This window comes from Tyto alba, unplaced genomic scaffold, assembly GCF_018691265.1.
Source record: "Tyto alba isolate M040663 unplaced genomic scaffold, T.alba_DEE_v4.0 Super-Scaffold_10, whole genome shotgun sequence".
Classification (NCBI taxonomy): Eukaryota; Metazoa; Chordata; class Aves; order Strigiformes; family Tytonidae; genus Tyto; species Tyto alba.
In genome coordinates, this window is record NW_024881262.1 from 12,018,498 (window position 1) to 12,043,177 (window position 24,680).

At 38.0% G+C, this 24,680-nt stretch overlaps 1 protein-coding gene across 3 annotated transcripts in view; it reads right to left on the reverse strand.

The window, feature by feature from the left end:
* The window catches only part of ARMC9 (armadillo repeat containing 9), a 64,924-nt gene that overhangs the window by 7,270 nt on the left and 32,974 nt on the right, over positions 1-24,680 (reverse strand). For 2 of the 3 annotated variants that reach the window (XM_042796013.1, XM_042796011.1), the window contains 11 exons: positions 23,493-23,583; positions 22,455-22,578; positions 20,392-20,531; positions 19,505-19,581; positions 17,446-17,520; positions 16,268-16,358; positions 14,888-14,946; positions 10,843-10,938; positions 9,968-10,083; positions 5,644-5,768; positions 1,995-2,127 (listed from right to left, as the gene is read on the reverse strand). In XM_042796013.1, the coding sequence (XP_042651947.1) occupies positions 1,995-2,127; positions 5,644-5,768; positions 9,968-10,083; positions 10,843-10,938; positions 14,888-14,946; positions 16,268-16,358; positions 17,446-17,520; positions 19,505-19,581; positions 20,392-20,531; positions 22,455-22,578; positions 23,493-23,583 (1,127 nt within the window). Of the gene's footprint in view, positions 1-1,994; positions 2,128-5,643; positions 5,769-9,963; positions 10,084-10,842; positions 10,939-14,887; positions 14,947-16,267; positions 16,359-17,445; positions 17,521-19,504; positions 19,582-20,391; positions 20,532-22,454; positions 22,579-23,492; positions 23,584-24,680 lie in introns of those variants that run through there. The other variant, XM_042796018.1, reaches the window with a different exon arrangement.

Below are 24,680 nucleotides of genomic sequence, written 5' to 3' on the forward strand. Positions count from 1 at the left end.
TGTGGAAATAAAACAACTGCAATAGACATGTCACTACTAGGGCCTTACTCTTCTCTCAGACTGACGTAGCATAAATTCACTGATCTCTGTGCAGTTAAATTCCCAATTTATACTGCTAAGGAAGAGGGGAAATAGCAGTGACTGCTTCATCACAACTCAGCCCTCCTTTTCTCACATATACCTCTTCTAGGAAGGTCTTGGTATTTGCCTAGTAGGAAGGAGTCGTCTCTTACAGTGGTCAAAACTATGACTAAAGCAGTGATTTATTCACTCTGTTTGTTTTGCTAACAAATTAAAGTATGCTTTCAAGAATGAAAGAATAAAAAGGAAGGTCTAGCTATTGCAACACCAACATATTAACAAACGACCCTTGACACAGGAAACCCTGTGTTCGCTTGGGCTGTGAATGGCTACATTCCCATATCCGTAACTCGAGGCTGCATTTGTAAATACAAATGACTGTACCCATGCTAAGCAAGCACGCAATGAAAAGATATTATTTTCTTCTGCAGGATACTGCACCTGTGCCTCCAGTCTGAGATCCATCTATTACTGAAATTTAGACATACATTCATAAACAAAAATTAAAGTTTACTGGGGACATGCCTTTTTAATAAAAGATTAAGACTGTAGAGCAGCAACGCTTCTCACAAAGGTGAGGGGCAAGATGCTGCCAATTTGTTTTGATTCTTGCAAGCCAAAGCCTGAAAAATAATCTCTCTATCACAAAGCAAGCAATTTGGCCATAAAATTCTCATGGTCTATTTGTATTTGTAGTATGTGCTTAACTACTGTTAGGATACTGTTAGGACAGCAACAGAAATAAAACCATTAATGCTGGGACAGGCGTATGACTACTAAGCACTTCAGCTGCTAACCAGTCATAATTTGATGACAATATATAATTTCTCAGATCTCACCATGGAAACAGCACAACTGGGGGGGGGGGTGGGGGAGGGAAGAAACAAAAGCCCAAAACCACACCAAACCCACAAAATCCCCCAAAAGAACACACAAGAATCTATAGGCCAGAAAGGAACAAAGTTCAGGCAATCTGTACTTTTCAGAAGAGCCAGAGCTTTAACTGACACAAATAACTAAGCACTTCTGAAAAATCAGATCCATAAACAGTTGGTAAAACCTTTCCTTTAACACATCTCCACCCATTCTGTGTTTTACTTCTGGAATGTACTTGCTTTTAACATTTCTCTACACTCACTGTTTAAAACTTGGCCCAATCAAATTAGCTATAGGAAAAAGCTGTTAATGTCTGAAGGACACATGTCGGCCCTGAAAAACTGTAAACCTTGGTCCAATTGCAAATGAATTCCTAGTTCTCATCCAAGACACAACATCAGTGTCCCACATATGACAAAGGCTTCACAGAGCGCTCAAGGTATGAACAGGAAAAGGAGAGCAAGATATTTCATTGTCTTTTGACAGAAATTGTTTCAAGGAAGAGTTGAAACCCATTTCTGGGAGAACGCATAATATTGCCGTCCTTGCTATACCCATCTAGTGGCTAAATCAGAGACTCTGGTCAGCAGTGTTCGCAACTCAGCATGTTTAAACACTGTGAATCCACTTAAATGATTAATTTTTCTTCCTTCTGCAAGTTAATTCTTGTCCCGTTCCTACACTCCTACCTGTTTCTTTACTAATAAATGATTTTAATGGGTTAGAGTCGAGTCATCCAAGGAAGCAATCAGGAAGTTTTATTTGCAGAAGACCGCGTTGTGCATACACATGAAGTTCATTAATAATGTCTTGCCTGAGATTTCGCTCATTCTGGACCAGATGCTTAGAAATTGAACAGCTGCCTCTGGCACAGCTAAGGGTATTTTGTTTGGCAAGCACCACCACAGCTGTCTCAGACCAGACTACATCATACATCAAATGACTTCACAGATTGTCTTTACAGCAGCATGGAATTAGCTGGTAAGTCTCCTCAGACTCCTCTTGCATTTTTAGATACTCCTCTGGATAAATCATACCTATGCGATTGCCCATTTACTTTGTCCTGGATGAAGTCAGTAGATCCGGAAGACAAGATATTATCACCAGCTGGGATGCTTCGGTCCATTCTATGGCCTGATGAGAATACTTTAGATGACTTCATTTCAACTGCTATTTAAAAAAGAAACACAGTTCAGTGAGGAGTTGTCTCTTTACAATTTTACTAGAAACATGGTACAGTCAAGTCACAGTTCCTGCTGTATGAAGGAAACTTTGAGATAATGTCAGGCTATTGGTGTGAATTAGTGTGGCAGAGTGCATTATGGCTCATCAGCTGAGCCAAGCCAACTGCAAGTGTGCACACTTAGAGCCCTTTGCAGGTGGAAAGTAAAACATGCTTGGATCATTTTCAAAGCGGCTACACTCTGTGTTTGCAATGGGCTAGGAGCATGCAGACCCTCAGTTAATGTATATCAGCTAATGACTGACATCTCATTAAAGCCACAAGAATGCAACCACTTGCAGTTGTCTGTACATATCCATAGTAACAGGAAGCCACTGCGGAGAAAGAGCAGTGATTTACACTTCTGTCAGACTTCAGATCTATTACATTTGTTCAATATACCCCACTTTCTGCCTTGCACTAATGGAGAAGGGAAGGACAGTTTGCTGAGAGACACAAGGCTATCAAGATATGTAAGTTCAATATGAGTTTAGGGAAAATCCCTGGCTCCATTCCTCCCGTGCTCAGGACAGGCTGCCATCCTGATTTGCTCTCACATGCTGATGGATGCAGATCATGTCCCTTTCAGAGAAGCATTTGGCTGCCCAACACATGTTCTGTCTGACATTTAGCATTATAAGTGTAGTAAGATGACCAGAGTTCATCTTTAGTCCACAAGTTTTCTGCTCACAGGAGACAAAAAAGAAAAAAGAGCCAGCATTATTGATTCTTTACCAAAGTGATAAAAAGGGAGGATGAACTCAGATAAAATCAGACTGACTCAAAAACAGCTGAATATATCCAGGCATGGAGGACATTAAGAACTGTTCTCATTTTTAAAAAACAAAAGATGTCAAAGGAGGATCATGCTCTCGAGGCTAAACTTAGCTTCCTTGAGATATGACCTTGGTGATGCTAACTGTTCACATGAATCTTTTATTCTAACTGTTTTTTCACTCTTGGTCTCTTATTATTAATTTAATGGCTTGACTGCATGAAACTCTGAATCCCAGAGTATTCATGTGATGCTGGAAAACATATTCTGAAGTGAGCAGGTTCCCGGTACTGCATAATGACCGTCAGACCAAGATCAGAATTCAATAAACAGCATATTTATTTCACAGCAAAAACGTTTGGCAGGGCATGATGAGAGTGTCTAGAAGCAGCACAATTATTTTTATATCTTCCTGTTATGTACCATTCCCTGCTGTATCTTAGAAGGCACTAGAAGATAAAGGGCTTATTTTTCATTGACTTACATTAAAGCCTTTCCAATTTAAAAATTACAAAATCAACTGCCTTTTGGGAAATGTCCAAAGACCCAGTTCAATTATCATTATACAGAATGAAAGCCCTGTCACTAACATGAATAACCAGGGGATCCAGCAGTGCAGTCTCTCTTTTCTACTCCTCATTTCTAAATCCCAAAATCTAAGTCAGACAAACATATATTTCACTGGCTACTTGCAAAAACCTGAAACAAACCTCTGGCAATTCTTCAAGTAGCTCAGTGTAGTTTTATAGCTCGGATTAGTGATAGGAAGGATTCACTCTGCCACACACAAAAATTATTTGTCTTTTTACATGTATACTTGCAATAAACATGTAAACTTTTTACACGTAAACTTGCAATATGCTCTGTATTCTGACCTCCAAGATTTTTCTGCTAGAGTATAATCTAGTAGTCTTATTAGTATCTACCTGCATATAATTTTGACTGAAAACAGTTAACAAACTGCTTTAGACAGAAGCTACAAGCAAAGTTCTGACAATATGAAACATTAAAGCCAGCAGGAATTTCTTCAGCATGAAGGCTTTAAATCAATATTCTTCATCAGAAATTAACATTTACTTTGGTGACTTACTCAGGCTCCCTGTTTAAACCTCCCCACAAATCTCTATGAGCAAACTGTAAGACAGCATCAGCAGCAGAGAAAAAGGGACAAGAGGTGAGTGAATGCATTTCACAGGCAAGATATCAAACTGTGGTTCAGAAGGCACACTGGGCTCCTGGTGGCTGCATAATGCCTTAGAAATTGCATCCACTTACGCTTTAAAACAGCAAGTAAGAACACCTTTGATACCTGCTTGGCTTAATTTCCTTTACAAAGTGCAAGTATGTAAAACTCCTGTTTTTTTTTTTTTTTTTTTTTTTTTTTTTTTCTATATAGGAAAACTGTCAAGTCAGTATGTTATTGATTAGTTTACAATCTCTGTTGTTTGGAGTTGCTATCCCCGGCCAGCCAACCTCCCTGCAGAACGGGCTCAGCTATGCTCAAGGTGCAACTGCACAGAGAGGCTCGAGGACAGCAGCTCTCATTCCTACACAACAGCGAGAACCCAAGTGTCCATCTCGAACAAGAGCTTCATCTGCTTCTATCATACGGCTTTCATTCAGTATGTTATATTTATCAGCTCTAGGCATTACGCAAGGAAATTCCTGTCTGCAAGACCTTGGTTACTTTTCTCAGAATCCTTTTCATTTCCTCTAGGAAATTTAAAAAAATAGAAGAGCGAGTAAAAAATATGCTATTCCTTTACTGCTTCAAAGCATATTTTTCAGCAAAGTAAAGGCATGCTTTGTCTGAACTTATTAATAATTCTGTACCGGATATGCTGCAAGATCCTTTATCTAAGACTGCAGAACATTTTGCCTTAAATCCCTAATTGAAAATGTTAATGAATCCCTGCAAGAAGGTTGAAATTGCCACATCTAAAGTTCCATGATCCTGTGGATATCAGAAGTTCAGAAATAAAGTATTTCAGAAGCTTATAACCTTTTAAATTCCATCACATGTTTCTGAGCTCTCAGGTCCAGCTGAATTCGCATTCATTTCAGTTTAAGTTGCAAGGACAGAATCTTTAGCAGCATCACCCACAATGTAGCTATACAGCACAGGGCTTCCCATCCTCCACCACCTTTTATGGTTTGAATGCAGTTGCAAATCTAAGCAGATAACTGCAGCTGCCTTCAACTTTAATACTGAGGTCTAGCCAACAGAGCCTGCAGGTGCCAGCAGACAGTGATTCATTTAGATCCAAACAAGGGTATATTTGATCAAGTAAGGGGCTTTGCCTGTTGGGAATTGCACTGTCTCTGGGCTGCAGCTCTTCCCCTAGGCAGAGGACATCACAGAGTAAAATACAGTATCCTTCCCACATTGGAAGCCCTGAGTATGATCCCTGGCACTTCCACGGGAAGCGAGATGGAGCGAAGCAAGCGAGACCATTGGTCTCTGCTGACCACATATTACCTGCTGTAGCCATTCATTCAGCTTGAGCCAAAATCCAACCGTTTGCCCCAAGGTCTTGCAGAGTACCCCAGAATCTACAGACAGAGGACCAATTCCAAGGCTACGTTTAAAAAAAATACCAACCTACAACACACAAGCTAGGCTGCAAATGCCCGCCCCAGTCAAGAAAGACAGCAACAGTTAACGACAGCATTCACAGAATATCCTTACATGAAGGGGAAATGTAGAGGTCAGAAATGCTGGACCTGCTCCCACTACAGATGGGAGTATGACCACCAGAGAAAGACTGCAGCTTCTCATCCTTATCATGACAAGAACTGGTATCATTTTCTGGCCTGGGAAAGAAAGGAGAATGCAGATTGATGAATACTGGCAGTATAAAAAGCTCCAAGACAGTAAATTCTAATTTCTTCTAATTACCTGTAATGACATAGAAGATATTGAAATGATTTCATATTTCATATTGCAAACTAGTGCCAAGGGCATAAGTTAACTGCATGACTGTAGCTCCCCCAAACCATCTGATGTTAGACATATTTGAAATTAACATTTTTTCCTCCTGCAATAAAAGAGCTGAGGAAAGGAAACCATAACTCTTTGCAGTCCAAAGACCCAAAATACCAGCAGGACACTTAAGGAAAAAGACTGTAGCAGTAGGCCCAAGAGTTCTTCAATACTTGGCTTTTTCAAGGATTTAAGATTTGCTCCTGAATACTATGAGGATTCACTTTACAAAGCAATATGCAATGCACACTTAAAACAAAGTAGTTAAGAAGTAGAACTGTTGATTTCCCAAGTGAGATGGATCAGTGAGAAACTGAATTAGCTGAAGGAGAGAACAGGAACAAGATTTCTTAGTAATAAGCAATAAAACACAGCTCAAGCAAGGTGGGTATGAAAACTGTGTGAAAAGAAGTTGGCAGACACAGAAAGCTTCCCTGCCCAATATCAGGTTAAGGTAACTAGACTATATTTCTAGTTAGTAAGGATGCAGTCCAAGGAGGCAGTTAATGATTTCACAGCTAAATCAGTTTCTAAGGAAACAGCTAACAGGATATTAAGTAGTTCAGTCCCCCTTGAGTGATCTCAGCCAGTGAGTCTTTAAAGAAGAGGGGGAGGGAAAAAAAAAAGCAAAGGAAAAAAAAAAAAAGAAAAAAAGGCAGTTTTCCAGTATTTCCTGGCTCCCTTAGCTTCATACAGCAAGAACTTGTCCATATAGTGATCCCATGACAATTCATCTGAAGTAACTGAAGCCTTGTCTGCACTGGGAAGTCACAGAAAAATTAGCATGGAATAGCTGCTACATGTGCAGTGGCAATTCTGCATTAATTTTCTGTGTGAATACTTCTATTCAGCACTAGAAATCTGCCTCCCTTGCCCCCCCCCTTTAGGAGGTACGAATCAGCAATTCAAAGAGATATGTTATAGAATCTCCATCAACTGCTTCCTCTTTCAAAATGTTTTTTAAATGGAATATGTTACATTAAGTCTCACATGAAGAACTTCAAACTAGTTATATTCACGTCAATTCTGAATGCAAGCATTTACACAATTTTTAATGTAGTTTAGCTACTCTGCTGAATCCAAAACTTTAGATAATTCAGATCAACTATCCTGGATTGTCCCTGGGTAGACAAGCTGCATACGAGGCTAAAATGTCTGACTTTCTCATGCCATTTCATCTGATACAAACACAAGCAGCTTAAATTATTTAAACGATGAAATACATCCACTTCAGATATTGCTTTCAAATTAAGGCAGCTAAGATTTGGTCACTTTTATTGTTTTTCTCTTGCAAGGATTCCTAAGAGAGTATTTCCTTTTTTTAGTAAATGAATTAATAGTAAAATTAGAACGGCATAAAAGCCATCAAAGCTTGTCCTCTTCTGTTGTAAAATCTAGTTCAAGAATGTCTTCATCTATTTACTATAGTTTTCTTGCACATAAATTTGTTAGATATAAAGTACAAACTCCTCATTCAGGGTGGTATCTCATGCTTCCTACTTAAAACATGGGAGCACCAAACACCCATATTATTTCTGCCACTTAGCCAGAGCAGGAGGGAAATAAATTTTCACATATTCTCACCATGTTAGATTTCTGCTGTTTACATTCTTCCTCCCTAGTTTGCACAGTGAGGCAATCTGTAAAGATCTGCTTCACACCATCAAACTAACACTTCTCTTAGACCCAGAGCTACCAGAACCAGCATGGTAAAAAGGTGTTTTTAACTTGTATCCACCAGTGACCTGAAGCCATCTTGCAGAGGCATGAGCTACAGAGCTGTTCATAAGGAGATTCAAGTTTTGACAAAATACGGGACTAGTGTCACTCTGGTATCCCAGAATACTGTTAAGTAAACATACTGCCTGGGTAGATGGTGGTAAATAGAGGCATGAAATCACTTCTAGAGATTATTTCTGATGCATAAATTGCAGTGTACAACATGGCACCAGGAAATAAAAGCCACTCCTCCAGGTTTGCCACTGTTTTTCTGACTTCCCATAGTAAAGTAATTTCATTTTCACAAGCTAGTTTTTCTCTCCACTTATAAAGCAGGAATGTAATGCTTAGGAACTCCAGTGGGAACTAAGATATATTTCTAAAAAATACTTTTAAATAGGCTGTAAGGCTATCCCAATAGCCAAATCCACAGAATCAGTGCAGGTCTCCAAGCCCACCATGGGCAAAATACTGTGCAGGGAAACTGGGACCCTGACCTCGGTAACACTGACCCCACAGTGAAGTGTTACTGTATATTTAGTCATGTATTAGCCAGTTCAGATTTTTAAGGCCTACAGTTCTTTTGGAGGACTGCAGGAAAATTATTAGATAATCACTATGCTACTAATATGAGCTTATATTAATTAGTTGCTGTTTTCTTTTTACATACAAACACTCACACATTTAATATATAGGGAGAGAGCTTGCAAAAGCTGTGGACATTATGATGGTGCAGAAGTTGACCACTATGAGAAAGAACACAAGGTAAAAAACTCAAAATCTGCATTCAGGCTATACGAGACAGAAGTAGGCACCACGCTCAAATAGATGCCATTTTTTCCAGTCTAGTACTCAGAAATAAAATCAAGACTGTGCAAGACAAATTCTGCCCTAGGATAGCCAAAGGTTCTTTTTCTGCTTTGGAAGTGTGTGTTTCATTCATCTTGCTTTTTAAAAAAATAGGAAATGTTTTCCAGGGCTTTTTCTATGCCCAGATCTGGTATGTTACACTTGTCCATTCTAAGGCCCTGGTAACAATCAATAATTATTATAATCCCATATGAATAGTCATATAAGACATGTCTGAATGACTCAGGAGGGGTCCCAGTCAGGTCACCTGCTTGTATGAATGCTAATGCCAGCACAAGACAGTGGTGGGGAATAAACACTGGCAAGATAAAGCTGCAACCACTCCCTATCCAAAATAGTAGCCTTCAATCAGATTCAAGTACAGCCTAAATCAGTCCTCACTGTTTTCTGTATGGATCTTCCACACTAAAATGGGGAAGAAGTGTATTTTAAGAAATAGAAAATTTGAACATGGAAAGCAAAGAGTGGCAGGGGGGATGACACAGGACAGTCTTCAAACTGTGGGACTGCTACGTTCTTCTAAGAACCACATCTACATTCTAATTTCATGACACTGGTGGATTTTGGGTTACCTGTTCATTTTAATGTACTTAGTTATACCAATATGTGACTTTTAAGTACTATTATCTAAAATTTGAGTGACTTGTCTCTCAGCTTAAGTATCTAAAAAATGAAAACATTAAATCCCTATGATAAACTGCTGCATGTATAGTAGCTACCTGGATTTGATCAAATCCAAAACTGTATGCAACAAAGTAAAAAATCATTTAAATTTGAGATCTCACTGGTATTTTACTTCCTCAGTCAGGACAGCAAAAAGGAGAAGTCTCATATCAGAAATTAAAATATTAAGATATACATGTTCTAACAGAAGACAGAGCATATTTAAGGAGCTCTCTTCTATAAGATTTCTTGATTCCATTTACAGTGCAGCTTCCTACCTCAGACCCCAATCACACCAAGAGCAAGGTGTCACAGACCCTCCTGCTGGAAAATATATTTCTTCCAAAGCAAGAAATCCAACATAAGAAGATTTTAATCTTTCCCATTTTCTTTTTAATCTGTCCTCTTATGGGTGGGTAGCAACTGTCCCCATAGCAATCTACTTTCTTGCCTATAAAGTGGAAGATCCCAGGCATTTTAGACACTCCATGCAACTTACCAATAGAATGTATTATGAGAAGATGAAAGGACTATATCAAACTGATTAGCAAACATTTACTCAACTATTCCAAGTATGTGTCCTCAGCCAGTGGATCTTTCTCTGCCTACCATATTCCTCTCCTTTCTTTCTTTGAAATGATCTTTAAGGAATTACAATGGCAATGCAGTTTTAGGTAGGGAAGGTTTATTTATCAGGCATTGTTGGGGGGTTTTCTTGTTTTGTTTTTTTAAAGGAGCTTCAGAAAAACCCAACTTGGTCTCATTTGTTTGGACTTACATTAGGTACACAGTTCTGTGATAACCTGGCGTCACAGGTCTCTGGAGAGGCTCATCTATACTCTGATGGACACCAGGAAACACCTTCTTCTTGGTTTTTGGAGTATGAGTCATTATCTGATACATAGGAAATAAAGAAATGGGAGGGGAAAAAAAAAAAACAAACCAAAAACCAGTGCAGTGGAAAGAGAGGTAACTGGAGCCATAGAGAAAATTCTATAGAAACATCGCATCAGAAACTAAGCTGCATTCTGGTATTACTAGATACAATTCCCTGGAATCACTGTAGGCTGTTCCATATCTTATCTCAGGTCATGCTTCCATCATCACTGGTAGACCTATGGACTCTGGGATCCAGAAGGTATACAGTCACATTTCTCTCTAATTGGTCATGGCACACTAAGCAGCATTCATGAAAACTTTACGTTTTTAACTTAATGGCTTTTTGCTGCTTGAGGTAAGATATACAATACTTGATCTGGCATAACGCCTGCAGGAGCAGTTAACTTTTCAACTTTTTCTTTCCAAATAATTTCAGACCAGCAGAGTGTTCCAGTATTAACTTGCTCAGCACTTTGCTTTGTGTGCCCATAGAGTCACTGATGTAGCAGTAGAACCCTAAGGCTGCCTTTAGCTTATTATTAAGCCACAGCCTGACCACCTCTTGTGAAAGGGGAGCTACCTTTCTCAAACTCACTCTACCTCTTCGGAACAGAAGCTAATAAAACAGACTGTGAAAGATTTGGACTGCTATGCAGGTAGAACTTGACTCTTCAAGCAACAACGTGAAGAAAAGATTTTAGAAGGTGATGAAACTACTGAAATCAAACACTTAGTCCAGCAAATTATTTCAAGATCCTAATGAGTGGTACTCACTCCCAAGTACTCAGTTGTTAGCAGCTTCTCTCCTGCAAGCTCTCCCAGTTGAGGTTGCAAAACCTCATCTTTGTCCAGATCAGCCTCCATGATGTCCTGCAACAGCGACACACATGTTATTTGAGCTCAGCTTCCAAGAAGTTTTCATTTCAAATTTAGCTCTCACTTCAGTGGTCACTTGTATGGACTGCTCAGATAAATGACTGTTAGTACTGCACATGTGAGGGGTCATGTGCAAGCATTTTCCACCACAAAAGCAGACACCTAAAGACAAACTCACCTAAACTTCTGATATAACCAAAAACTAAAGAATCCTGAGAGAAGAAAAGCCACCCCTTTTTCCTCAAATACTACACCAAAAAGTACAGTACGCATTTTGAAAGCTGCTCTTAAAATTTCCAACCCCAAATAATTATTCCTTGCTTGACCTAATAAAGGCTCACTAGAAATCTTGGTCATTATTATCTTTGTAGAACACCACATGCTAGGCTGAAGAGATGCAATGCTCCATACTTAACAAGCAGCTGGTATGAAGTTTGGAATTTTAGTTTTTGTAGATCTGCCTAAGTCAATGTACTCATACAGTACAGACTGAAAAAACTAACTTGATGGTGTTTCTCAGTCACACTGGAGGCTGAGGAAAGGTTACCTTTGTTTAAAAAAAAAAAAGACAAAACCAAAATGTAAGGTAAGTCAATTCTGGGAAAAAAAAAAAAAAAAAAAAGGCACAAGCAACTTATCATTCAAGCAAAGAGAATGGTGGGAAACTTGATAGAACACATAAGAGTTGAGAGAATATTAAGCACCAGAAAATATGCATTGTGACTGTGGGTGTCAACACACCCCAGATGGCTAACATAATGAAGGTGGGTATGTACTCCAGAAGCCAGTGCATCCTGAGCTCTACACTAAATCTCAGCATACAAACCCAAAAGCCAATTTATTTCTGAACAACAGTATACACACAGACACTTTTAAAGTCAGTTTATATGCTCCAATGTCACACATTACAGAATCTTATATTACTGAGTGTATGATGCCCCTAGAAATCTCAGAATTATCCTCCAACAGGCTAAACCACATCTTGGTGGCAGTGTTTAGGAGAAAGCAGTCATTACCACAAGATCTGCTCCAAGCCAAGACAGAATTCAACAACTCTAAATTAAACACAGATAAAGTCAAAAACCCATGAAAGGTAATAGTAACAGCATGGAGAACCTTCACATGCTCTTGGAAACAATAAAAGCTGGGGCAAAACCTGCAAACTAACTCTGCATAAAGGAGTCTTTTTGTTATTTCTTAAGTTGTGAAGGTATAAATATTGATATTAAATAGATCAGTAACAAATTATATCAGCAAGCAGTTTGAATGCATGTCATTAAATTGTCAATATATGGACATATTCTGAAATACATTCAGTCTGTACTAGTTCTTAAAAGTTATGTAAAGGCAAGACTGCTGATCAAGTTTTCCAAAACTTTCTGTTGCCAGATCACAACATCAGATGTTATCACAGAACCTCATCAAAGAGCAATAACTCACAGCATTTCCAAAATACAAAAGGGCTCCAAGCACTGAGGCAGTGAGTCAACAAATCTTTGCTTATTTGGTAAAGTAACATCATCACACATTTTGTGTAGCATTTTGCTGCCATGCTGTTTGTATACTGTATTTTCTAAAGTGAGGGACTAAGAAACCAGGACTCCTTGCAGCACACCAGAATTACAGTTCCCAGCAACTATAAGGATTTAAAACATGCCACAGTTACTGTTACACTAGAAACAGTTTTAAAACTGGCCTAATGAGACTTTTTAATATAATGGCAAAGCTAATGAAAAACTGGAATCAGACACTTCTTTGGTTCAAAAGCCTACTGTTATTTTTGAGTCAAATAATAAGAAGTGATAGAAGTCTGTTTTAATCACATGATGGTTTAGTGGTAAAATGCATTTCAAAATGATTTGATGTAGACCCTTGGCTGGGATTGTAAGCAGCAGAAACTTGTCTAGGGGATATGACTGAATAGGAGAATTCACCTTCCTTTCATTCCCAAGAGCGGGTAAAGTAACGAAAGTGTTCCACACTATCATGCAATTCAATGCCACACCATTCACGAAGGAGTTCCTTATCTCTGTGCTTTCCCAACTGAACACAGTATCCTTCAAAAAAGTATACTAGAGTTCAAGTGAAAATATCACCACCTTGGATTCTCTTGATACACCTAAGACACTCAAAGCCTTGGCACATCAGTTAAAGGGTGTTAAGCAGCATATTGAACAAAGGGAAGTCACAATGATTAATCCCCAGAAAGCCCATCATGTACATCAAGCATTGATTTTTGGGTGGGAGGAGTGCAAGGATTACCGAAAACTCTCTTTGGGACTGCAGGAGGTGAAATAAATACAATAATCTAATTCTATTAGAAAAAAACAGTTTACTGTACCCCCCCCCTTAGAACAAAAGGGGGAGAGCTAATTGTTAAATATAACTTCCTTATAGCTCTAAACTTAGAATTTCCACATAGCTCTAAATTTAGGCAAAGCCACAAGGGTAATTAGTTAATGTGTTTACTATCTATTGTGCCGCAACACACACCAGTTATATAACGCGACCAGCGCAAAACTTGCCTGGGCACTGCCAGGGAAAGGCTGGATCCTGCAAGGTGCTGCGCCCCATGGCAGCTGAGAGCACACCACAACTGTTACAATCAGGATATTTACATTTTTTTCTCTCCTTTCAAAGCATAGAATGCTCAACGTGCACTTGAAAATGCACTCAGTCACCCTGCAGTAACAGGACAAGTTGTAGACTGTAGCATGGTTGTCACTGTTGACTAGCATTTGCATTAATGTGCAACAAGCTAGTAGAATGTGGCAGCAACTGACTTGGCAAGTTTTAAGTGTTTTATTCTTTGTTGGTTCAGGACAAAAGCTTCCATTTTATCTAAAAACTCAGTTTTCAGTAAATATGTTGTCCAGTAATATTTCTAATACAAGAATGTTTCGCAGAGATCATTAACTCTTGACGTCACTGACTTCTTTGGGAGTAATATAAATGTATGTGCACATATACACCCATCTAAATATGCTCAAACACTGCTCCAAGGACATCTACCACAGCTGTTCTTTTAAACGTTTCATGCAAGACTTCTCAATAAAAGACAAGTGCTATGTGGTAGACTTCTTTCAGATAAAACTCCCATGCAACTGCCTATGCACTGTATTTTCAACCCCACCATGTACTTATGGCAAAGTAGCAATGGTAACATCACCAGTGAAGAATGGGTTTTAACATTTTTCTCACATCAGTTACACCTTGCTTTGCTTGTTAATTTAGATGATTGAATACTCTGTGTTGTCTACACCCAGGATCCCATTGCTCTATGAATACAGCTTCTTAAAAAAAACTTAAGTATTTGTATAAAATGCATTTATTAGCAAAGCTGGAAATCCACAGCTAACCAGTTTATATTTGCTATGATATAGTTTCTCATGCTTACTTTCTCAATTTTTTTTTTCTTTACTTTTCTCTTCCTATGGAAATTATTTCTTAATCTATAATTACTGTTTTCCTACATTACATACAGACAGTTTATTAAATATATTTCAAAGTTTCTAAACAGCAAAAGAAGTCATCATACCCTGAACAGATAATGATACCTTATGAGAAAGTGACAACCTGTTTATAAGCTACTCTGGTAATATACTGGTTCATTTACTTCCTTTATTTTTAATAGCTGAAATGGGTCTGCCTGAAAGCAAGATTTCTACTGCTACATTAACTTGCCAACTCTTTACTTATTTCAAGCTGTAATTCTTTCGTTATCACAGAGGTAGTGACTTGACAAAATAAAAGAGTAGGACTTCAAATGAAGAAAAGCTAATGGAAACAGATCCAATTTTCTTGTTAATACAAGAGTAATTAAATAAAAGAAATAAAACCAAAAAACACCCAAAAAAACAAAGTCTGGTTTATTGACACAAATATTTTCTGTCTAGAAGGTTAAGGGTTTTTCTAAAAGGTGCCAGAATGCCTTTATACTTACTTCCTCATCCTCCTCCTCCTCTTCATCATCAGACACAATATTATCATTTAATGGCTCTTCTAGAAAGAAGCAAACCAAAATGGTGTAAGAGTACATGAACAACTTAACAGAATCTCTAGTTATTGCCCCCCTTTTACAAGAGTAAGATTTAGCTTGCTTCTCATAGAGACATCCCATTCTTTTCAGGACAACTATTGGAATTATTTGCTCCTATAAAGCATTCTAGAAATCACTGAAATAAATTAATATTTGGGAAAATGGCAGAAACAGGAAAACTCTAGAATAGTCCTTTTCTCATAAATCCCACTATGATGTCTCAGTGTATTTACCAACAAGACTTGAATGAAAGTGTGTGCACTTACAAGTTTGACTATTTTTCAACTAATTTTTAATAAAAGACTCTATTTCTACCTACAAACACTTTAATATTGTACCATTTTTATACATAAGAAGATTGTACTCGTGTAGAATACTTATTGTAACTTTTGGACAAACTAATTTCCTTAGAAAAAAACAACCAAGCTTATGCTGGAAATCTGTACGCTCAAATTTTACTCACCAATCAGACAAAACCTCTTAAAAATACCATGCACGGGTAGAAAAAGAGCAATTCTATAACCTTGATAAACAAATACTGCATAGTGGCAATACAGTGCTTAAATACTTTATTTGTTCTTTTACAAGCTAGAACCGTAAAGATATGCTGTCTTCTGCTCTTTCCAAAAGCCAAAGAAAGCAGTCAAACTTGTTCTATTTTTACTGTACAGAAAGATTTAATCAGAATTCACCACCTTTTCAATATTTGATTTCACTTTCTTCAGCCTTCCTTTCAGCTACAGGGAACAGAAAATACAATGTTCCACCTCCTCATACTTGTCTGTATTAACAGAGCAACTACAGTTCCTGGGACCCATCAACATACTTTCCAAAAAGGATGGTCTCTGCCTCCTATTCAGGATAAGCCATTTCCGATAACAAAGCTACACTCATCAATAGAGCAAGAGATGAGCAGAGACAGACCTAGTCCCTAAATCCTGCTTTACAAATTGTATCACCTGTTTATTTTTGCAGTTGACAGCAGTCTCTTATTACTGTGAGGCCACTGGCATGAGAGAAGACAGTCAAGGTCATTCTATTTACAGTCCCAAAACTTTGGAATTGAGACCTACTCAGACTTTTATTTCTGCTTTATAAGTGTAACACAAAAGGAAATTTTAAAATACATCTGACATTCAAATCCTGACACTCACTATTCACCCTCTCTCAGACCATCACACTATTGTTATTCTTTGAGAGTTTCAACGCCAAGTAAGAACATGAGCTTTCTTATGGCTTTTGTGACAGATTTACAGCTCAGATAGCTGCATCTGTTCTTCTGACCTGAATTGAGCTGCTTGATAATAAATTCAATCTGTCGGATCATCTCTGCATTTCCTTCCTTGATAAAGCAGCGCAAAATTTCTTCCATTCCCTGGATGTAGTGGAAAACATTGCTAGATTAGTATTTCATGTGACCACAGTGACAGAGTTTTGTTAGCTAAAATGTCATATTTTTTGTCAGGAAAAACAGAGGCAGTGTGAAACAAACCACTGTGTCCAGCTCTAAGCACTCTATTTTGTCCATACACTTCCCAAAGACAAAAGAAATATGGTGTCTAGATTGCTCCTAGGTTTAAATACAGAATTATCCATGACGAACAGCAAATTTTTACAATAGATCTGCTGCTTCTGCCTTCTGAACTCAGTACACTGTAGTCAACAGAAAAGGGCAAATTTGCATTCACAGACACAACAGTGCAAGGTTCAGAGAAGGAAAGCAAAAAGCAGGACCAACTTTGACCTCTTAAACCCAGTTTCTCTTTTTGTGTCCCCTTATAGGGTTGATGGTGTGTCTTTAATCATTTTAAATGATTTCCAATTCTCTGTGCTCTGTGAGATAAAACATCTGACAATAATTATGTCTGCATAACTCTCTAGGTTAGTTCTTAAGATACAAAGATACGTTGCTATCTTAGGAACAGCTTCCTCAAATCCACAAGTTAAACCACATTATTACTCTTACACTTTCACAGGAGATCAATTCCTAGTTCTGCTAAAACCTTCTTCCTGCTGCCTCTCCAGCTAGCCATGTCTATATCAGGCAGAGACAAAAGCAGCAAGAGGAACTCACGCTCTTAGTGGCTACTCATTGCTGCAAAATGAGTTAAATAAGAAGTAGCAGGTCAGGTGAAAGCATCTCCTGGGCAACATCCAGTCTATGAAATGCTAGATGGACAACACTATTCTAGATTACACCTCTGATTTATAATTTAGACAGAATCCTTCACACTGCTGGGGTTCGACTTCTGGCAAAAGACCAGCAAATATGGCAAAAGTGTTTGAGACATATATCCATGCCTGCCTGAATATCAAAGGTGAAGGGTTTCTTGTGGATTTCCTTCTCAAAATGCTATGGCCTACTGCACAACCCTGCTGCACACTGCTCAACAGGTACCTGTGTGCATGCTATCTCTGGCATATGAGTTGATCTTTGTGCCGTGCAAAGCAGCACTTCTTACCATTGCTCTGGCTTCTTCTCGGACAGAAGGGATGGCAAGAATGCTATACAAGGCTCCATTCACATATGGTTGTATCTAAGAGGAAGAAATAGTCATACCACTAAGAAAAACTCTTACATTGACCCCAGTTGACTATAAGTAAAATTTAAGAGTGAAAGTGCAGAACAACTGTGTTCAGAGAATTTAACCAGGCTAGCCTGCACTTGCAAAAATTTCCACTTGGGAAGCAGTAAACTTTAAGAAGGCAGATATATGGTTAATCTGAAAAATCAGTACTGCTGCATGCTGACTTCCCCCCCACCCCTTTTGAAAATGTATTCTTGCAAATTGACCTAGCCTTCAAAAAAAAAAAAAAAGACAAAGAAAAGGGTTAGTTTCTGACAAACACTAGTGACAGTACAAAAATAGGACAATGAACAGGGACAAGACTCTGTCAGCATGAGGCAGGCTTCAGGCATTGTAGCCTTCGGCAGGATGATAAAAGCTGTAGCAGCTTCAAACATCCTCTCACTCTACTGCCTGTTACTGTCCCTCAGCAGCAGAAGAAAAACACCTAGCATGAAAGCTCTGTATTATGGTTAGCAAAAGCCAGATCTGTCAAACTAGTTTTATCAGCACTTACGTGACCCTTTGTACTGGCCAGTTACCATTGGAACATTAAAACTCTGTCTATACTCTTGGAAAAACGAACAATGAGCAGCTAGGCTGGGAGCAGGGGAAGCAAGGAAAGATAAGGGACTGGGATTTACACAAGGATTCCACAGCTTCTCAGAAAGCTCCCCAGGCATCCAAGAGCATTCCCTTCTACCTTTGACTTCGATAACAAAACTCCTATCAGCTGTGCTGGTGCAAACTAGGTTGTAAGAATGCACCCTCTGAGAGAAGTTTCAAGGCTATTCCAAGACACAGACTTCAACAGTATGATAACAATTTCTAAATACTCCTGCCTAGGGACTGGAATGTTATTTTTTATTATTATGTATTGTATTAATTCTCACCATTCATAAAAACAAAGCTAGTGAAACAATACAATAAAGGTATGCCAAGTTTCATCTTAATCAAAACAGTGCTAGTAAAGAACTGATCTACATCCTCGAATTAGTTCATAAAACATGGAGTAACACTTCATTCAAATTTATTCTCTATTTTCAGTTGAAGTGATAAAAAAGCTGATGATGAAACCACTGTATATAAACATCAGACACTAGAGTTTATACTTCATTGCACCTTACATAATCATCAAGGAATCAACGTAGAATATCCTGGTAAAAATTCTGCCCCCCTATGATTTCAACTTCATACACTGTTTGCCTGCATTTTTTCCTGCCTTCAATTTTACTCCATGATTAAAGAAGTGACCCTCTGTAAAGACAGCTGAAGCAATACTCTGTATAGCAGACATCAGATATCAGAGTGATGTGCTGAAAAGCATTAGGTAAAAATAACTAATAATTTTTAGCATTTTCCTCTGAGGTAGTTTAATTCAGCATCTAAGATGCAAGCATGTCTGGAGACAGAAAAGAAACTTGAACTACAAAAGGGTTAAGTGGCAGGTTAAATGAAGTGGTAGATAAAAAGATATTAGGGTTTGAATGTCACAGGTGTACTGCTTTCTTACAATATTCCTTAAAACTAAAAGCAAATTTCCTTCTTTGCACCTGATGTTTTGCATAATGGCTTGCATCACACATTGTTCACATAATGAACCAGTTAAGCTTGAGATAATTTAGTGTGAGATGACATTTAAATAGCATCAGAAACTGCAATCAAGAAGGCACATGGACTGCATTGTAACTATGCATCTAAAAGACTTGCATTTTTAGCTGCCAATATTTGTTAAAAGAAGACATAATGATGTCTAGAAAGACCAGTTCCGAATGAAAAAAAAATTTACATAATTGTGAATTTTAGAAAAATTTCACACAACTTAATTACATGAGAGTCTAACAAGGGAAACAAAACCAATTCACTTTTTTCCATTTCTGCCTTTCTTGCTTTTTTTTAATCTTTAGTTTTTCTTTCCACCTTTTCCTTAACCCAAAGTTTGTTGTACAAATACCTCATGATTCTCATGGCCAAGAAGATCAGAGAGAACTTTGAGCACATGGTTTGCGATCCTTGCACACATTTTCTTCCCTGCAAAGGGAGAAAACAAATATGCTTGGGAAAAAAAAAAAAAAAAAAGCCAACAGATCGGATCAAGCTGCTTACTTCTTAAAATCAGTACTACATAGAATTTACACAGAGCAGTACTGTGCCTTGTTTCTGAGCTGAAATCAGTGGAGTTACTCCAGATTTATACAGTTGTAATCTTGGACAGGATGCAAAACAAACGGATTTTAAGAAGTTTAAAAAAAGTCATTATTTTGCTTATGGCAAGCAGTCAATTTTTCACCCTTGTCTTGCTTTCCTTTTTAAAAGGAAACTTACTTTAAGCTTCTTTTAAGTCTCTTGGGCATTGACAGGACTTTGTTTTCTTGGGGGGGGGGGAATATCTGCATTGTAGAAGCGAAGCATGCAAGCATTTCACTCCACAAGGTGAAGGTTTAGCTTCTTGCCATTACTGATCAACTCCATTCTGACTTTCATTTATACAAACAAATCTCTTACACAAGTAAAAGGTGTCCTTTGAAAAGTGGGCCTGGAATATAGGAATGGCAGTCCTCACATATGGATACAAAGAAAGAATCAAATCTTAGAAGGTTCCATTGATTAACTGTTCTTTTAATTCTTTAGATTTTGGTCAAGTTCATCTCCATCATTTGGGATTCCTGGTAAAGAGATCTGTTCAAAAGCATTGGCTGTAACACTCAAATATCTCTGGTTATGTGAGTCCCTGCTACTAATTATAGTCACTTGAAAGAATCCAGGTATATCAGAAAAAAGGATTTACAATCTTCCCTATCCATTTCTTGAAATAAGGTTGTAATTCAGAATGTAAGACACCTGCACTTCGCAGACAAAGATTCATGAGCAAGGCAACAGAATACTCCAGCGTGTAATCAGACAGGCAATCTGTATCTGTTAGAACATCAACCAGCCAGAAAATGAGCCCATCTTTGATCATTGCCGACTGCAGTGCACGCCTAGGATTAAAAAACAAAAAGCCCACAAAAATCAGACCGTATCATAAATAGCTTTCAAATACATTTATAGCTAATATAAGCACATTAAAACCCTCCTTCATCTACCTGCTACACACTAGCCTGCCAATAAAAAACCCCCCAAACCACCCATTTTAGCAGAATCAATTAAACCAAGGAATTAACAAAGCCTGAAGAAATTGAAGATGCAGATTCCCACAGGGTTAGAGGACTAAAATGCTGTTGGATGGGTTGTTTGTGCATTTTGTTTTGTTTTTCTAAACCTGTAAACTGCTGAGGTAAGTTTCTTCATTGTTTTCTAAGGCTTCTAACTCCACCTAAAATTGCACTCTCAGTTGTCTTAAAATTGGTAAAAAAAGCCAGCTACACAGAACAGACCCACAAAATAAATTAATTCTTCGGCCATAGGTAGCCATAGCACTACAGCACTTCCATACTGCTGATCTGACAAATAAGATTTTTCGCTTAATCCTACTTGCTCTTTTCTCTAGAGATTCTTATATCACATATTCTTTTAACTCAACCTGTAGTTGCCCTCAAAGAATATACTGAATGAAGTACCAGGTGGTCAGCTGTGATCTCCTACAACAGAAATTCTGCACTTTACAAAACAAAAAAGAACTATACACCGGTAGAGAGGTCTTACTGAAAAACACCATTTTTAATCACATTATTGTCTTATTTATGGACAGTAAGTCTAAATTACAAAGGTCAAAGCAGGTATTTTCCTGGTTTTAGTACTTGGGATTTGGATTACTTCTGAAAGCTCACACCTTCTCAGTCCAGGATCTTACAGTAGGTCTATGGCATGGACTTAGCAAAACAAGGGAGCATCTAACCACACATTAATAAAAGAGTCCCTCATGTCAAGTATCTGGGAATTAACCTTCTATAAGATTCACTGTTATCTTTTAGAAAGTAAAAAAAAACTTTAAAGTTTTCAGTAGCTTAGGCCTAAGCTCCAAAATTCAAAGTAACTTGTGGTATCAACAACTGTTTTAATAGAAAAATAATTTTCTCTCAGATTGGTTTAGGATTTCAAGTAGTAGGGTATGAAGATTTATGCTCTTTCATCTCACATATATATAAGGTATCATGTCAGGAAGCAGTCCAGAATTTTACCCAAAACATATTTACACGTGCTTCATCCAGACAAATGCTAAGTGAGGCAAATCCAAAAGCAGCCCTCATTCTTCAACAAGCCCAAACAAACAAACAAACACCCAACAGTTGCAATCTTAATGTAGAAGAAACACGAATGAAAGTAACAAGAACTAAACACATCCATCTACCTCCTTACATTTAGTTAACTATTCAGGGCTGAATATTACTCCCGAGTACTGTGAAAACAGTGTTCCTAGATCATATTTATTTGATAAATGGGAGCAACATCATGTCCTTTACTGCTTTTGCATGGTATTTCTTTTGTGGTGGGCACCTGAGTCAGACTGCTAGTACAAAAGTAAGAAACAAGACTGCCCATGCATAGACAGCTGCAGGAAAGAGGATCAACAAGATGAGGATGAAATCCCTGAAAAATGCTTGCAGGAAGGATGATGAAAACCAGCTTTGGAATGCAATACAACTCTTTTTTTTCTATGTGGGATCTTCAGAACTTCCTACATTAAGATTTTCACTTTGTTCAATTAAGAAATACATAAAAAGCACACAAGGCTATGGCAGATGTACATTTACTTGAATCTTGACAGTTAGTAGGAAGTCAGGTTAATTCAGTCAGCAAAACTGAGTTCTCGTCCATAATAAATGACGCTGCTTTCATCAGTCATCAGAGGTTCTGATGATTGTTATGGGAAAATCAAGTGCTCTTCTTTCCTCCCTGAACAGAGCCTAACTAGCCTGCATTTCCTCTCCTGCTGTCACCACTGCATGCTGTGCTTTCATCACCTGAGGCTGAATTTCTGCAGAGCCCCCAGAATATTCTCCCATGTAAGGGAATCCTTGTCTTCAGCTTTCAGTCTCTCCTCCAGCATTCGCAGCAACATTGGGTTCTGAGAAAGGTAGACACGACCTGGTGCAAAAAGCGATGAAAGAACAGATGCTGAGATATCTGCTTATGACAGAAAAGCTCCCTCTCCTTGGAAAAGTAAGCAGGATTGACCTCAGTTTCTTCCTGACAAGCCATAATCTTGTGCCAAGACCCAAACAAACCTGCACAAATGAGTTGTCTAGCAGACTAGCTGCATTCAATCCAGCCATGTGTGGCGTTAGCAGTCCCCACTTACCAAGTTAGTACCACACAGAATCCACTACTCATTCAGAACATGCTTTACTGATCTATCACAGTTTTGTATACTCTAGGAAAAGAACAGAGATATTCAAAGAGTTCAGGAAAGTTAGGTGCCCTACTGCTATTGACTTTAAATGGGATTTCAGTTCCTAGCAATAGTTAGTTCCTTAAGTAGCACCAAACCAAGGGCTAATTAGGGACAGGCACAGATACAAAGCCGCATATTTATGCAACCAAATAGCAGTGATGCACAGAGATTTATTCAGATGAGGACCAGGAAGATTCAAAAACAGCTGCACTAACTACTGTTGCACAGCCTGGTAGCAGTTCTGTCTACAGGACCTTTAATTAACAGGGATTTTTCTTCTTTTTTCTCTCTCTCTCTTTTTTTTTTTTTTTTTTTAAGGCTGATGAAGAGACTGAAGACTATATATTAAAGGTAGCACCCGGGTAAGTTCCCACACAGACCACAAATCATCAAAATAAGTCAGAAATGCTGAATATAAAGTGTCAAAATTAAAACTTTCTGGATATTGAAAAACTTTTTTGCATGCATGTAACAAAAGACAATGAATCCATAGAAAAAAGGTGCAAATAAGGCTCTAAATTTCCACATGCAGCGACATGCATTTATGAAGTACCCATAAGCCAGTCTTATATGAAAATGCTGACTATTTTTTGCAGCAAATCTTTACCTTCTGCCAGTGAAGCAAAAGCATTGATGAGCCTTGCCATATACTGTCTGACTACCTCACTCTTAGAATGTAGCAATTTGAGGACATTTCTCTGAAAAAGAAAGCAAACATTAATAAAAACTCACTAAAGCAGGAAAAAAAAAAAGTTAGTCTTCTATAATGTTTTAAAAACTTAATCAAATTTTTACAGCAAACAAACTCTGAAAGCATATTGATATCTTAAATAACTTCAATATTTAGAATTTCTCAGTTTCTTTTTTTATTGGCAGGGGGCTGAGGGAGAGATAGAAAATAAACAAATAAGCAAATTAGAGCTCCTCAGCTCAGTCTATTAAAACACCATTAAGCTCCATGGTGCAGGGTGAGAATTATAATGAACCAACACTGTTATCAGTTACAGCTGATATCTAAAATTAATATTTAGTCAGTTACAAAAAAGATCTGTTAACTTTGTTGATGAACTTAAGTGCAGTAATGTTACCTGAATAGGAATGCTTTTGTTTGACAACTAAGAGTGTGGGAAAGCAGCTCAGTAATTTACCAAGAACATCACACTGCAAACTACTTTTAATCTGCTTTACTTCAGGCATTACTTACGCATAACTTTCCTCTTACAGAAATTTACAGGGAGAAACCCACATCATTGGTTTAATAACCCTTTAATTTTTCTAGTGAAGTTACTGTTGCAATGACAATGGGAGCTACAATGTAACAAGTAGGCCCACCCCCTTCAAACGCCTGGGGAAGCAAATAGGCACAAAATTCACTATTACAAATGAAAAAAAGTTGCACTTTTTTTAGCAATAGTATTGGATTATCAAGGACTGAAGTAACCTTTCAAAATCAACATGCCCGTAATTTCCCTTTCTAAAGAAAGGTAACAATTCATGGAAATACTGTTGAATGTTATTACAAGCGCATAATAAGATATTCCATAGAGGCATTGAGACTGAAGTCCTAATTTAGTTCTTAACCTAGATCAGTGAAATGGATTGAAAGCATTACCTAAAAATACATAATCACTCAAAAAGAGACATAGCATCTGATAAGCAATACCTAACTCCTAAGGGGCTCAGTAAGCTTCTGCTCAACTCACAGACATTAAGCACCAGGAGAGGTGACAAACTTCCACTTGTCTACAAGAACTGTATCTATATTGAGAGCTCTGGTCATGCAAAGCTTTGACCA